A 16,820-nucleotide genomic window follows, 5' to 3' on the forward strand; every position below is an offset into this window, starting at 1 on the left:
GTCCTGGAGAAGGTTTCCAGACCATCCCTGTGTACAGAGTGGGGATCATGTAAAGAGGGAAAGAATTCCTGTTGGCGGTTTCTTTGAGCACCTTGTATTTTCGGGTCTACAGCATCAGCTAGAGTGGCTACTGGAAGGGCCTGGCTATAGGCCCTTGGGCTAGGGGAAGGGCCTGGCTATAGGCCTCTGGGCTAGGGGAAGGGCCTGGCTATAGGCCTCTGGGCTAGGGGAAGGGCCTGGCTATAGTCCCCTGGGCTAGGGAAATGACCTGGATATAGGCCCCTGGGCTAGGGGAAGGGCCTGGCTATAAGCCCCTGGGCTCGGGAAAGGTCCTGGCTATAGGCCCCTGGGCTAGGGAAATGACCTGGCTATAGGCACCTGGGCAGCAGATGCTTGGTCAATAAATAAAATACCTGGCTAATACCCATTTATAGGGGCCCTGTCTTCTGGAGACAAATTAGGTGATACTAAACTTCTCTGGCAAAAGTGACAGTGTAATTATTCTCATTCTCCATCACGTCAGCATTCTAAAGACTTAAGAAACTATAGGTCAGTAAGACAATATAGTACGAACTATAGGTCAGTAAGACAATACAGAAGGAAACTATAGGTCAGTAAGACAATACAGAAGGAAGCTTTAGGTCAGTAAGACAATACAGTAAGAAACTATATGTCAGTTTGACAATAGGTCAGTAAGACAATACAGAAGGAAACTATAGGTCAGTAAGACAATACAGTAAGAAACTATAGGTCAGTAATACAATACAGTAAGCAACTATAGGTCAGTAAGACAATACAGTAGGAAACTATAGGTCAGTAAGACAATATAGTTGGAAATATAGGTCAGTAAGACAATACAGAAGGAAACTATAGGTCAGTAAGACAATACAGAAGGAAGCTATAGGTCCGTAAGACAATACAGAAGGAAACTATAGGTCAGTAAGACAATACAGTAAGAAACTATAGGTCAGTAAGACAATACAGTAAGCAACTATATGTCAGTAAGACAATACAGTATGCAACTATAGGTCAGTAAGACTACAGTAGGAAACTATAAGTCAGTAAGACGATACAGTAAGCAACTATAGGTCAGTAAGACAATACAATAATAAACTATAGGTCAGTAAGACAATACAGTAGGAAACTATAGGTCAGTAAGACAATACAGTAGGAAACGATCTAATAAACCCTTTCACATGAGTTCCTAACACTGCACAACTGCACAGTACGGCGACAATTGCATGAGAAAATTAAACATTTGCAGTAAAACCTTTGGAGAATCATCAGCAGTTACTTTTTGCGGCTAATTGGATAGGGAGTTTTTGTGATCAACTGAATCCCCCCCATAAAGTGTTTATACATATGACATTATATTGCGATTACCGCTGGAGGAAACTCTGCCACAATAGAATGTAACGTGTAATTTAGCCAGCCCTGGTATGAATAAGATTTATTGGGTGTAATTTATTACTGAACAGGATTACCAGCACTGAATCAATTAACACCCAATATAATATACATGATGAACTGGATTACCAACACTGAACCAATTACCACCCAATATAATATACATGCTGATTTCTAACAACAAACACACTTGGATTTTTATTATTACTTTATTCACCTCTTTATATACTTACCTTTCTGTTTAATGTATCACTGATTTATCTTACATACTATACTGTACTAAATAAAGGTTATATATTATTTATTAGTGCGCAAACAGGAGAACACTTTCTCTTTGGTGTTTTATTATAGCAATGTCCATGTCACCTCTAGTAATCCCACATGAGCGCTCATGTCACCTCTAGTAATCCCACATGAGCGCCCATGTCACCTCTAGTAATCCCACATGAGCGTCCATGTCACCTCTAGTAATCCCACATGAGCGTCCATGTCACCTCTAGTAATCCCACATGAGCGTCCATGTCACCTCTAGTAATCCCACATGAGCGTCCATGTCACCTCTAGTAATCCCACATGAGCGCTCGTGTCACCTCTAGTAATCCCACATGAGCGTCCGTGTCACCTCTAGTAATCCCACACGAGCGTCCGTGTCACCTCTAGTAATCCCACACGAGCGTCCATGTCACCTCTATTAATTCCACATGAACGTCCATGTCACCTCTAGTAAACTCACACATGAGCGTCCATGTCACCTCTAGTAATCCCACATGAGCGTCCATGTCACCTCTAGTAATCCCACATCAGCGTCCATGTCGCCTCTACTAATCCCACACGAGCGTCCATATCACCTCTAGTAATCCCACATAAGCTTTCAGCGTTGATCAAGCTCCAGTCCAAGCATTTTAGTCTTTTTTTTTTTTTAAACATTAAAGCAAACCCAGCACTATAGTACGAGTTACAGTGTTATAAATTGTACCCTATGACATCATGGGTCTTGTCTACTCATTTTATAATTATTTGCCAATTTGAATTTCCATAATGTATTTTATTTCAAGCAGATGGACACACAAGCAGGAATATCTCAGAAGGACATCTAATGTTATCCCCGGATTGTGACATGAAAGATAATGACAGAATACAGGATTCTCCAGGAGATAACCCCATTACCCCAATTATACATCCAGCTCTATCAGCTGGTCCCTCTGATCCTGGGAAATGGTCTCCTGATCACTCTGATGTTGGTGCATCTGTTACAGCTCTGACAGTAGATACAGTATTTACCTGTTCTATAGATTCCAAATGTTTTACGCAGCACACAAAGCTTATTACCCATCAGCCTGCTAAGACAGGTAAGAGGCCATTTCCATGTTCTGAGTGTGAGAAATGTTTTACATGCAAATCAGCTCTTGTTACACATCAGAGAAATCACACAGGTGAGAAGCCATTTCCATGTTCTGAGTGTGGCAAATTTTTTACACGGAAATCAAATCTTTTTACACATCAGAGAAGTCACACAGGTGAGAAGCCATTTCCATGTTCTGAGTGTGAGAAATGTTTTACATGCAAATCAGCTCTTGTTACACATCAGAGAAATCACACAGGTGAGAAGCCATTTCCATGTTCTGAGTGTGGCAAATTTTTTACACGGAAATCTTTTCTTGTTACACATCAGAGAAGTCACACAGGTGAGAAGCCATTTTCATGTTCTGAGTGTGAGGAATGTTTTACACTGAAATCAAATCTTGTTAAACATCAGAGAAGTCACACAGGTGAGAGGCCATATCCATGTCCTGAGTGTGGGAAATGTTTTTTAAATAAATCACATCTTGTTACGCATCAGAGAACTCACACAGGTGAGAGGCCATTTGCATGCTCAGAGTGTGGGAAATGTTTTTCAAGTAAATCACATCTTGTTAGGCATCAGAGAACTCACACAGTTGAGATGCCATTTGCATGCTCAGAGTGTGGGAAATGTTTTACACAGAGCTCAAATATGATTAAACATCAGAGAACGCATACAGGTGAGAAGCCATTTTCCTGTTCTGAGTGTGGAAAATGTTTTTTACGTAAAGTCTGTCTTGTTAGACATCAGAGAAGTCACACAGGTGAAAAGCTGTTTTCATGCTCTGAGTGTGGGAAATGTTTTTTAAGTAAATCGAATCTTATTACACATCAGAGAACTCACACAGGTGAGAAGCCATTTCCCTGTTCTGAGTGTGGGAAATGTTTTTTAAGTAAAGCACATCTAGTTTCACATCAGAGAACTCACACAGGTGAGAAGACATTTTCCTGTTCTGAGTGTGGGAAATGTTTTTTAAATAAATCGAATCTTGTTACACATCAGAGAACTCACACAGGTGAGAAGCCATTTTCCTGTTCTGAGTGTGGGAAATGTTTTTTAAGTAAATCGAATCTTATTACACATCAGAGAAGTCACACAGGTGAGAAGCCATTTTCCTGTTCTGAGTGTGGGAAATATTTTTTTAGTAAAGCACATCTAGTTTCACATCAGATAAGTCACACAGGTGAGAAGCCATTTTCATGTTCTGAGTGTGAGAAATGTTTTACACTGAAATCAAATCTTGTTAAACATCAGAGAAGTCACACAGGTGAGAGGCCATATCCATGTCCTGAGTGTGGGAAATGTTTTTTAAATAAATTAAATCTTGTTACGCATCAGAGAACTCACACAGGTGAGAGGCCATTTGCATGCTCAGAGTGTGGGAAATGTTTTTCAAGTAAATCACATCTTGTTAGACATCATAGAACTCACACAGTTGAGATACCATTTGCATGCTCATGAGTGTGGGAAATGTTTCACACAGAGCTCTAATATGATTAAACATCAGAGAACTCATACAGGTGAGAAGCCATTTTCCTGTTCTGAGTGTGGAAAATGTTTTTTTTTTTTTTTTTTACGTAAAGTCTGTCTTGTTAGACCTCAGAGAAGTCACACAGGTGAAAAGCCATTTTCATGCTCTGAGTGTGGGAAATGTTTTTTAAGTAAAGCACATCTAGTTTCACATCAGAGAACTCGCACAGGTGAGAAGACATTTTCCTGTTCTGAGTGTGGGAAATGTTTTTTAAGTAAATCAAATCTTATTACACATCAGAGAAGTCACACAGGTGAGAAGCCATTTTCCTGTTCTGAGTGTGGGAAATATTTTTTTAGTAAAGCACATCTAGTTTCACATCAGAGAACTCACACAGGTGAGAAGACATTTTCCTGTTCTGAGTGTGGGAAATGTTTTTTAAGTAAATCGAATCTTATTACACATCAGAGAAGTCACACAGGTGAGAAGCCGTTTCCATTCCCTGAGTGTGGGAAATAAATCAGATCTTGTTGAACATATTAGACATTACCCAAGTGAGGAACCATTTTAATCTTCTTGAGTATAATCATCATTGCCATGCATTGTTCCTCAAGGATCAATCCTATCTCCTATACTTTTTGCAATATACATGCTACCACTTGTAGAAATAATCAGACATCATGACCTGGCCTACCACTTCTATGCAGATAACTTGTCTTTTGCTCCATGTACTGAGAACCCAACACCAATACTAAATGGGATGGTAATGATATCCCGGTGGACAGAATGCTGGCTGTCAATATACCAACAGTGGAATACCAGCAGTGGGGTGAGTGCAAAGAGTTCCCTTGCGGGCTCCCTGTTCTCGCTATGCTGCAGGCGCGGAGGCTCATTGCGTTCACCACAGGTATTATTCCCACTCTATGGGTGTCGTGAACACCCACGAGTAAGAATAGCTGTGGTGAGTGCTGTCGGCATTCCCGCCTGTCGGGATCCTGAATGTCGGGATATTAACTACATCCTATCCTAAATGGTTGTCTAGCTGAGCTCCAGGGGTGGATGATGCCAGTTGGCTGTGACTCAGTCTTAGTGATACGTAATAGAAGCTCACAAACAAAGGACAAGACTACAGCTTTACCAACCATCATGACTTATGCTTTGGGGTTCAGAGTGACAAAATGCTGACTGCGGAAACTTTGTGTGGTCCTGGATTGTGGCTGACACAGACATCGGGTATCCGCCACATTCAAATCTTCGTTCTTCCATCTGAGGACCATAGCCAGACTCCAGCACTTTATTCCCTCAGAAGATCTGCCTACAGTCATACATGTATTTGTATCCTCTCACATAGACTACTGCAATGTCCTCTACCTGGGTCTCCCAGCAAAAGAATTACACCACTTGTAGCTTGTACAGAAAGCAGCAGCCAGTCTGTTACCTAACCAGCCCGTTCCTGCCACATAACACCCATTCTCTACTCCCTCCACCGGCTGCCTGTAAGATGGAAAATCTATTTAATAATCGGCTAACTGACCTTCCCAGCCCAACATTACATGGTCCAAGGTACCAGAAGCTGCTTCTGCCTCCCTACTGCCTCACTTGTTTATTTCTGCAGAGAAAGGACTGTTACCAGCAGTACCAGGAAACTCCCATAATGCATTTGGGGGTCAAACTTTTATCTTTGTAGCCCTGGCCATGGAACTTGCTGCCTCGCACAGTCCAAGAGGCCTCCACCCTAGAGCCCTTCACAAGCAGGCTGATGACTGACCTGTTACTCATTTCATTAATGCACCTCTAGTTCTTACATATATCCCACATGCTTAGTTCTTTGTTCTGTTGTTTATTTTGTATCTTGTGCTTTGTGTGATTGTGTAATGCCAGTTTGTACTATCTATATTGCTGCACGACAATATGGCGGCTATAGGAACATGTTTCCACTTCTAGTTTCCCATTCTTATCTCATCTGATCATCTTAATCAGGAGTGTTGTGGGATACAAGATCCTATCCATATATACATTATCATGTGCATTAGAGTCACCCGGGTTCCATCTGCAGTGGTTTGTTGTATGTTACATCTATATGGTGCGGATACTCCTCTGTATGATTCCATAATAAAAGCTTTTGTTTGCAGCTAATTATTGCATTATAGCTTTTTTTCGCATTTTATATTCCCGTCGGAGTAATTTCGCCCTTACATGTCTAATCCCAGAGTGGACCCCAGAAGATTATGTGACCTATATGAGTTTCCATCATTCTGTTTTGTATAATCCATACGTGTAAGAGCTTGTATGGCGGTCACTGTCCGTCACATTCAGGTGGTAGAATGGAAGTGGGACTATCTGGACTGTGAGAGGGACGTGGACACTATCCTGCTATTACTGTTTGGACACGTGGGGTGTGAATCCTCCCTACAATATTACACTATTGTGTTCTTTATCTGTGTATGAAATACAAATTGCTCCCACGTCTGCATCTTGCAGGCTATTATATAAGCCCCTATAGCTGTTATAGATACATATAATTATGTGTAAGTCTGAATACTGTATCTGCACTGTGTGTGACGCCCAAGCTATACGCCATATGTAATTATGGAAAGATAATAAGCATTAGAGGCTATTACAGATGTGTCCTCATACAGCCAGTCTCAATATACCACACAGTGGGAGAAGCCTGGCGTGAGTGAGCTGACAGGTCTCGTACAACTCTGCTGGTATCAGGTGACTTATGCAGAGTAGAGACGCACCAGGAGACTCTGCTGAGTAATGTGACACTTGTATATGTATGCGACTGAGTCTCTAGGGGAATCATATTAGCTGCAGGATGGATTTGCTCTGTGACTCCGCTGCACTTTATGGAGGTGGGGATCTCGCTGAAAAAAAGTGCTCGCTGGCCGACAGGTATTGGGCACTATTAGGTGAATTCGGCAGGCCGGGTGAAGGGGGTGAATCAGGCTAATTGGATTCCCCTATATACGTAGCACAGCGCAAGTCGCACACAGATATACATGTCAGCACAGTCCCCTGTGGGGTCCTGTTCCCGTCACATTCGTGTTGGTGCAGCAATCGGATATAAGAGGTGCGCAATCCTCTCCAAGGTGTAAAGAACTCAGAGACCGGCTTCACTCTCACTTCCAAATACAGCTACAAAGTCTAAATCCCCAAACTATTAATTATACACAGTATATAGAAAGGACAGTTCTATAATCTAGTATGTGTATCAGCCACAGTCACTATAATATGGTGATAGTCAGTACACGAGGGCTTATTGGGATAATCATGTCACCCACTTACATGTCACATGACCTACTGCTTACATGGCTGTTGCTGATGTGTACTACAGATGGAGCCTCCGTTATCTTGGCTCTGTGTGACTAAGCGCACCTAGTCACTGTGAGCATCTCCGTCTGGATGGGATATGCGCCTGGACGGAGATGCGCCACATTCACTTGAATGGAGAGGGTCTCAATCCGCGCTCCTGGACAGAGTCGGTCTGAATGGGAGCGTCTCTGTGTACTCCTGGCATGACTAGGCGGATGGATCGAGTAGTCACGCCTGGGCCAGCTAATATAATGCTGGCTCCATCTGTATGTTACTATTCTAACCCAGGATATCTATTTCCTAATTTGGTTTTAGATTTGTTTTCCTCCCCAGGAGGGGAGATTAAAAAATATTGCAATATTTAAATATTACTGTTACCCCTTCGGCGGCACTCCGGGCACTTCACAAGAATAGACCACACCACGTCTTTAAGTCAACGTTTCAGAGTTTATTGAACTTTTTCATCAGGACGATACAACACAATACATTTCACTCACCTAAATACCTCTGTCCTCCCCTCCATGGCGCACACCGCCCGCCGCCTCCCGCTCCGTAAAAACTGACGTCATCGCTAGGAGTCTGGCGTCGGCATCATCGTCACTGGAGGGTGGGACTAGAGCACCCAATTTTATAACAGAGATGAGCGGATTCGGTTTTACTCGGTACCCAAATCCAGAAAAAAAGAACTTGCGATAATTCTGGTGTTAAGAACCGAGTAAAACCGAACCCGCTCATCTCTACATTATACAAAATGTTATTACATATAACAAATAGCTGATTGATTAAAAACAGTAGACAAAGTAAAGCACAAAATAGACCAACCCACACCCAGTATATGGGACAGGCGCATTTTGTACTATCCATCCGATGACTACATTTATCTTATTCATGACACCTCACTATTGTGTCATATTCTATTTATAATCAATCCAAAAAAGTAACTAAAGACAATATAAGCTGATTATATAATATCACATTCCTAGCATCTAAATAGATCAGCAAAAGCAATATCAAGGGAATCCTATAGACACTATGTCCACTTTATTACAGAAAACATGATAATCCCGATTGCTCGTTACGTCCCCTCGGAGAGAGGGTATCTAGTGTGAAAATCCGCTTACCTTCTGCGTTACGTAATAGTAAACCCCTGTCTCCACCCCTCTCCAGAGGTGGGATGTAATCAATAATCCGGTTTCTCTACACCGCTATGGAGAGTTTAGCATTAAGAAAGTGCCGGGTCACTGGCTGGTCACTGTGGCCCGCGTTCAATGAAGATCTAATCGCATGTCTATTCCCCGCCATGCGTTCCTTCATCATACATTCTGTCTTACCGACGTAATGAAGTCCGCACGAGCAACACAATAAATACAGCACATATTTTGTGGTGCAAGACACTCTGTATCTAATTGTATATTTTTTCCCTTCAATGAGGGGACAGAACATATCTCCCACCAACATACGGCTGCATGTAATACATCCTAGGCCCTGAAAGCTTCCAGGCTTTTGAGTAGATAGGAAAGTGCAGCAACAAAAGATGTTTCTGTCAAATTGTAGTTGGAGCATTTATGTTAGTCTTAACTACATAATCTCTTATATATTCCCCCGTTTATATGCTGGCATTAGCTGTACTTTAGACAATCTACTCAAAGCTTTATCTGTCTGTATAACGGGCCAGAATGTTTTACTTATCCCATTCATTTTATTACTTTGCGTAATAAACCTGATAACCCATATTAATCTATCTTGTTTTTTAACAGCAGATTTGTTTGATTTTAACGTGCTAATACGTGGAATATTCATCATCTTTTGTTTGAGACCCTTCAAATCGTTTAACCTGTATCCTCTCACCAGGAATTTACTAACAGCAACATCCAGTGGCGCTGCTAATTTAGACTCATCACTTACTATGCGCCTTACGCGCAACGTCTGGGAATACGGCAATCCTCTACATAGGGAAATGGGATGATGGCTCCAAGCCACCAACAGATTACTACAATCTGTGTCTTTCACAAACATATCCGTACACATTTTTCCGTGCAAAATTTCTATATGGACATCCAAATAATTTACACTGATAGGATCCATCAAGTATGTAAATTTTACAGGTGAAGATGACTGGTTATGTGATATAAGTAACAATTCTAGATCTTCTCTTGTGCCTGTCCGCAGTAGGAGTAGGTCATCTATATATCATTGGTACATAAGTACCGGAGCGGATCCAGAACAAAATGACAGGGGGGCACCATTACAGGGAAATAGGGGGTTGAGGTATTCTTTTATGTGCACCAAAGGCACGCGCGCTCCTGGAAAAGTGGGTGTGGATCCGTAACAAGGGTCATGGCCTTAAAAGCAATGCCCTATCCACAAGCCATGCCCTCATTTTCATCACACCTTCTAACCCTTCCTCATCCATTCCAAAGCTCATGCCTACCTTTCCCTCCTCAGTCCTCACCCAGTCCCCTCACCAGTCACAGCAAGGGTCCCTTTCCCAGCCTCTAGACTCCAAGTAACCACCCTCTCTTCCACCTCCTGACCCCTTTTCCCGCACCCAGCACTGCTCAGCTCCATACCTCAATCTCAGACTGCTTTTCTGTATACACGGAGAGGCAGTGAGCAACTTAGAGTATGGTGGATAGAGGTAGTGGGTGACAGGAAGAGGGTGGCAGAAGAGAAAGGTGACAGGGAGAAATAGTGGGAGATGGATAGGCAGCGGATGATAGGAAAGGGTGACGGCAAAAGACAGTGGGTGACGGGGAGAGGCAGTAAGTGAGAGGGTGACAGGGAAAGGCAGTGGGTACCAAGATAAAGCAGGGTGTGACGGGGAGAGGGTGATGCCTTGCAGAGTCAGAGGATGACAGGAGAGGCTGACAGGGATATAGTGACTCAGGGGAGAAGCAGTGGGTGAGGGTACGTGGAGAGACATAGAGGCAGTGGGTGACAGGGAGAGGCAGTGGATAGATAAGAACCCCTTGGCCCATCTATTCTGTCCTTGTACGTGCACTATTATACACTAGAGTTCATTTTTGTCACAAGGCAATTTATTAACCAGTATATTTTTGGATTGTGGGAGAAAACCGGAGGATACCCATGCAAGTATGGGGAGAATATACAAGCTTCACACAGGGAATGGAACCCAAGTGCCCAGTGGCAGTAATGCTAACCACTACACCACCTGTATTGCCCGATGCAGCGAGCACATTACTATCCCCAGTATGTTGCCCCCCCCCCCCCCTTCAACTCATGCGCAGATAACGGAGTAGTAACAAATATGGAGGATGAGGGGGGATTATATTTGGGGGCTAATACGAGAAAGTCCATCCAATCACAGGAGAAATACGACAAATATTCATTTCTAAACCTTTTTTTTATATATTTTCTGTTTTTTATTTATTTTTGTAAATAAAAGTAATTAAAATTCAAAACAAAAGTTTGTTTTATTTTTACATGCAATAAAGTTATGAAAATAGGGAAATTTTCTTACAATCCGTAATTTCTTTCTGGTAGCTACAAAAGGAAACTTTTTCTGGTAAAACTATTTTTTCTTTAATTAGTAATGTGAAGAAATAAAAATCAGATATGCAGAACCCGGACTCACAATTTGTGCTGACCGGTGTTATGAAACGACTGCGCATGTGTACGGATCGTAATGTGCAGGCACAACTCCAAATTCCCCAATATCCTGTGCCCAAGCGTTTTCAGGGCGGGTGTGTGATGTCCGCTCCGGCCCCGATCAGCCTGATTCTATCACTGTAGGAGTACGTCCTGGCCAGAGGCGAATTTAGACCTCATGGGGCCCTAGCTAAGACACTGGTGTGGGGCCCCCTCCCTCACACAATCTGTAGCACTATATTTTCCTTCCTGATTCACGCCAATTGCATTATCCGTCACGCAGTTTAGCTGCGGCAGTAGTGACGCTGGTGTCATGGACGCCACATAAAAGAAGAGGAAGAAGTAAGCGTGGACAGTGCGAGGAAACACAGAGAGCCGTAGCTTCAGACTTACAGCTATGTATTGTGTATCCTGAGCGGGAGCCATGTGTTTGTAATTCAGACTGAAGATTGGGGAGAGAGAAAGTGAGAGGAATGTCATCTGCAGAGAGTGAAATGTTGTAACGGTTCTTCCCCACTTCATCCCTTTACTATCAGGGCTAGCTCTAATTCCTGCCGCCAATGGCTCGATGCATAGTGCACAGAGAAGGGGAGAGAGGACAGCCCTGCCTTGTCCCAATTCCCACAGCTAAACATGTGGCGTGTATGCCATTAGTCATTACAGAGGAGGAGGTGTGAGAGTATGAAGCTTCTATAGCGTGTAAAACATTTCCCAAAGCTAAACGTGTGGTGTGTATGCCATTAGTCATTACAGAGGAGGGGGTGTGAGAGTATGAAGCTTCTATAGCGTGTAAAACATTTCCCAAAGCTAAACGTGTGGTGTGTATGCCATTAGTCATTACAGAGGAGGAGGTGTGAGAGTATGAAGCTTTTATAGTGTGTAAAACATTTCCCAAAGCTAAACGTGTGGCGTGTATGCCATTAGTCATTACAGAGGAGGTATGAGAGTATGAAGCTTTTATAGTGTGTAAAACATATCCCAAAGCTAAGCGTATGGCGTGTATGTCATTAGTCATTACAGAGGAGGAGGTGTGAGAGTATGAAGCTTCTATAGCGTGTAAAACATTTCCCAAAGCTAAACGTGTGGCGTGTATGTCATTAGTCATTACAGAGGAGGAGGAGGTGTGAGAGTATGAAGCTTCTATAGCGTGTAAAACATTTCCCAAAGCTAAACGTGTGGCGTGTATGCCATTAGTCATTACAGAGGAGGTATGAGAGTATGAAGCTTTTATAGCGTGTAAAACATATCCCAAAGCTAAGCGTGTGGCGTGTATGTCATTAGTCATTACAGAGGAGGAGGTGTGAGAGTATGAAGCTTCTATAGCGTGTAAAACATTTCCCAAAGCTAAACGTGTGGAGTGTATGTCATTAGTCATTACAGAGGAGGAGGTGTGAGAGTATGAAGCTTCTATAGCGTGTAAAACATTTCCCAAAGCTAAACGTGTGGCGTGTATGTCATTAGTCATTACAGAGGAGGAGGAGGTGTGAGAGTATGAAGCTTCTATAGCGTGTAAAACATTTCCCAAAGCTAAACGTGAGGCGTGTATGTCATTAGTCATTACAGAGGACGAGGTGTGAGAGTATGAAACTTTTATAGCGTGTAAAACATTTCCCAAAGCACAACGTGTGGCGTGTATGTCATTAGTCATTACAGAGGAGGAGGTGTGAGAGTATGAAGCTTCTATAGCGTGTAAAACATTTCCCAAAGCTAAACGTGTGGCGTGTATGTCATTAGTCATTACAGAGGAGGAGGTGTGACAGTGTGAAGCTTCTATAGCGTGTAAAACATTTCCCAAAGCTAAACGTGTGGCGTGTATGCCATTAGTCATTACAGAGAAGGTGTGAGAGTGTGAAGCTTCTATAGCGTGAAACACATTTCCCAAAGCACAACGTGTGGAGTGTATGTCATTAGTCATTACAGAGGAGGAGGTGTGAGAGTATGAAGCTTTTATAGCGTGTAAAACATTTCCCAAAGCTAAACGTGTTGCGTGTATGTCATTAGTCATTACAGAGGAGGAGGTGTGAGAGTATGAAGCTTTTATAGCGTGTAAAACATTTCCCAAAGCTAAACGTGTTGCGTGTATGTCATTAGTCATTACAGAGGAGGAGGTGTGAGAGTATGAAGCTTCTATAGCGTGTAAAACATTTCCCAAAGCTAAACGTGTGGCGTGTATGCCATTAGTCATTACAGAGGAGGAGGTGTGAGAGTATGAAGCTTCTATAGCGTGTAAAATATTTCCCAAAGCTAAACGTGTGGCGTTTATGCCATTAGTCATTACAGAGGAGGAGGTGTGAGAGTATGAAGCTTTTATAGCGTGTAAAACATTTCCCAAAGCTAAACGTGTGGCGTGTATGCCATTAGTCATTACAGAGGAGGAGGTGTGAGAGTATGAAGCTTCTATAGTGTGTAAAACATTTCCCAAAGCTAAACGTGTGGCGTGTATGCCATTAGTCATTACAGAGGAGGAGGTGTGAGACTATGAAGCTTTTATAGCGTGTAAAACATTTCCCAAAGCTAAACGTGTGGCGTGTATGCCATTAGTCATTACAGAGAAGGTGTGAGAGTATGAAGCTTTTATAGCGTGTAAAACATATCCCAAAGCTAAACGTGTGGAGTGTATGCCATTAGTCATTACAGAGGAGGAGGTGTGAGAGTATGAAGCTTCTATAGCGTGTAAAACATTTACCAAAGCTAAACGTGTGGCGTGTATGCCATTAGTCAGTACAGAGGAGGAGGTGTGAGAGTATGACGCTTCTATAGCGTGTAAAACATTTCCAAAAGCTAAACGTGTGGCGTGTATGCCATTAGTCATTACAGAGGAGGAGGTGTGAGAGTATGAAGCTTCTATAGCGTGTAAAACATTTCCCAAAGCTAAACGTGTGGCGTGTAGGCCTTTAGTCATTACAGAGGAGGAGGTGTGAGAGTATGAAGCTTCTATAGCGTGTAAAACATTTCCCAAAGCACAACGTGTGGAGTGTATGTCATTAGTCATTACAGAGGAGGAGGTGTGAGAGTATGAAGCTTCTATAGCGTGTAAAACATTTCACAAAGCTAAACGTGTTGCGTGTATGTCATTAGTCATTACAGAGGAGGAGGTGTGAGAGTATGAAGCTTCTATAGCGTGTAAAACATTTCCCAAAGCTAAACGTCTGGAGTGTATGCCATTAGTCATTACAGAGGAGGAGGTGTGAGAGTATGAAGCTTCTATAGCGTGTAAAACATTTCCCAAAGCTAAACGTGTGGCGTGTATGCCATTAGTCATTACAGAGGAGGAGGTGTGAGAGTATGAAGCTTCTATAGCGTGTAAAACATTTCCCAAAGCTAAACGTGTGGCGTGTATGCCATTAGTCATTACAGAGGAGGAGGTGTGAGAGTATGAAGCTTTTATAGCATGTAAAACATTTCCCAAAGCTAAACGTGTGGCGTGTATGCCATTAGTCATTACAGAGGAGGTGTGAGAGTATGAAGCTTCTATAGTGTGTAAAACATTTCCCAAAGCTAAACGTGTGGCGTGTATGCCATTAGTCATTACAGAGGAGGAGGTGTGAGAGTATGAAGCTTTTATAGCGTGTAAAACATTTCCCAAAGCACAACGTGTGCAGTGTATGCCATTAGTCATTACAGAGAAGGTGTGAGAGTATGAAGCTTTTATAGCGTGTAAAACATATCCCAAAGCTAAACGTGTGGAGTGTATGCCATTAGTCATTACAGAGGAGGAGGTGTGAGAGTTTGAAGCTTTTATAGCGTGTAAAATATTTCACAAAGCTAAACGTGTGGCGTGTATGCCATTAGTCATTACAGAGGAGGTGTGAGAGTATGAAGCTTTTATAGCGTGTAAAACATTTCCCAAAGCTAAGCGTGTGGCGTGTATGCCATTAGTCCTTACAGAGGAGGAGGTGTGAGAGTATGAAGCTTTTATAGCGTGTAAAACATTTCCCAAAGCTAAACGTGTGGCGTGTATGCCATTAGTCATTACAGAGGAGGTGGTATGAGAGTATGAAGCTTCTATAGCGTGTAAAACATTTCCCAAAGCACAACGTGTGGAGTGTATGCCATTAGTCATTACAGAGGAGGAGGTGTGAGAGTATGAAGCTTCTATAGCGTGTAAAACATTTCCCAAAGCTAAATGTGTGGCGTGTATGTCATTAGTCATTACAGAGGAGGTGTGAGAGTATGAAGCTTCTATAGTGTGTAAAACATTTCCCAAAGCTAAACGTGTGGCGTGTATGCCATTAGTCATTACAGAGGAGGAGGTGTGAGAGTATGAAGCTTTTACAGTGTGTAAAACATTTCCCAAAGCTAAACGTGTGGCGTGTATGCCATTAGTCATTACAGAGGAGGAGGTGTGAGAGTATGAAGCTTTTATAGCATGTAAAACATTTCCCCTTACACCTACAGAAGATAAAGTGTGAAACAAAAAGGGGCCATAAGAGGAGATCAAACGCCCTTTCTGCATCTAGAGCCCAGACCACTGGAGGAATCTTGCTGACGTTAGAATAATGCACCAAGGGGCAAGGGGGGGATTCCGAGTTGATCGCTCACTAGCATCTTTTTGCTGCCTTGCGATCAGATAATCGCCGCCTAAGGGGGAGTGTATTTTCACTTTGCAAGTGTGCGAACGCGTGTGCTGCCGAGCGGGCAGGAAAAGTTTTATGCAGTTTCTAAGTAGCTCTAGACTTACTCAGCCCTTGCGACCGTAATGCCCATTACACATTATTACACACCGTAATGCCCATTACACACCTGTAATGCTGATTACACATTATTACACACCATAATGCTGATTACACATTATTACACAACCGTTATGCCCATTACACATTGGGGGTCATTCTGAGTTGATCGCTCGCTAGCAACTTTTTGCAGTGCTGCGATCAGGTCAAAACTCAGAAAAACTGCTGCAAATGTCAAATTGCTTTCTAACAAATATTTAAAATGCCCGCTCTAATATATATTGTGGATGCCTACACATCTTATTACCATGTGCTATGAATGTGCGCTATACATCGCAAAACACAGCATACCATAAAACAATACACCCACATATTATCTGAGTTCCAAAGCTCATTGATGTATATATTTGTTATTAAAAGGATATGTATTTGAGGGGCGTGGCTTGGACGCTGTCCTACACAGACATCTTGGGCTGGAGCTCCTGCAATTTAGGGCTCTAAATCACCCAAAAACCCGCTCAATACAGCCTCCATTAGCCCCTGGACTCAGAGTTGGAACATCATCTCCGCCATCACCTTTGTGAAGACCCTCGGAGCTGTGGACAGGCCGAAGGGTAACGCCTGAAACTGACAGTGATTGTTCAGTAGGGCAAACCTCAGAAAAGCTTGGTGAGGGGACCAAATCGGGATGTGGAGATAAGCATCCTTTATATCCAGAGAGACCATGAACTCCCATTTTTTCAGGCCCGCAATTACCGCCTGCAGGGACTCCATCTTGAATTTGAAAACCTTGAGGTAAGGGTTCAGGGATTTGAGATTCAGAATGGGTCTTACCGATCCATCTGGTTTCGGTACCACAAACAGGTTGGAGTAGTATCCTTTTCTTTGTTTCAACAGTGGTACTGGAACAATGACCTGGGACTGGACCAATTTGAGGATAGCTTTTTGTAGTGTAACTCTGGTATGGTCCTAAACTGGTAAGCCTGATTTGAGAAATTGT

At 42.7% G+C, this 16,820-nt stretch overlaps 2 protein-coding genes across 4 annotated transcripts in view; one reads left to right on the plus strand and one right to left on the minus strand.

The window, feature by feature from the left end:
- Window positions 1–4,215, plus strand: part of LOC134983310 (oocyte zinc finger protein XlCOF7.1-like) — a 38,203-nt gene extending 33,988 nt beyond the window's left edge. For 2 of the 3 annotated variants that reach the window (XM_063949023.1, XM_063949024.1), the window contains exon 6: window positions 2,463–4,215. In XM_063949023.1, coding sequence (XP_063805093.1) covers window positions 2,463–4,210 — 1,748 coding nt within the window. In that variant the 3' untranslated portion in view covers window positions 4,211–4,215. The remainder of the gene's footprint in view (window positions 1–2,462) is intronic. The other variant, XM_063949025.1, reaches the window with a different exon arrangement.
- Window positions 1–16,820, minus strand: part of LOC134983315 (zinc finger protein OZF-like) — a 143,631-nt gene that overhangs the window by 66,739 nt on the left and 60,072 nt on the right. The window lies entirely within an intron of this gene.

Source organism: Pseudophryne corroboree (assembly GCF_028390025.1).
Source record: "Pseudophryne corroboree isolate aPseCor3 chromosome 3 unlocalized genomic scaffold, aPseCor3.hap2 SUPER_3_unloc_12, whole genome shotgun sequence".
NCBI lineage: Eukaryota > Metazoa > Chordata > Amphibia > Anura > Myobatrachidae > Pseudophryne > Pseudophryne corroboree.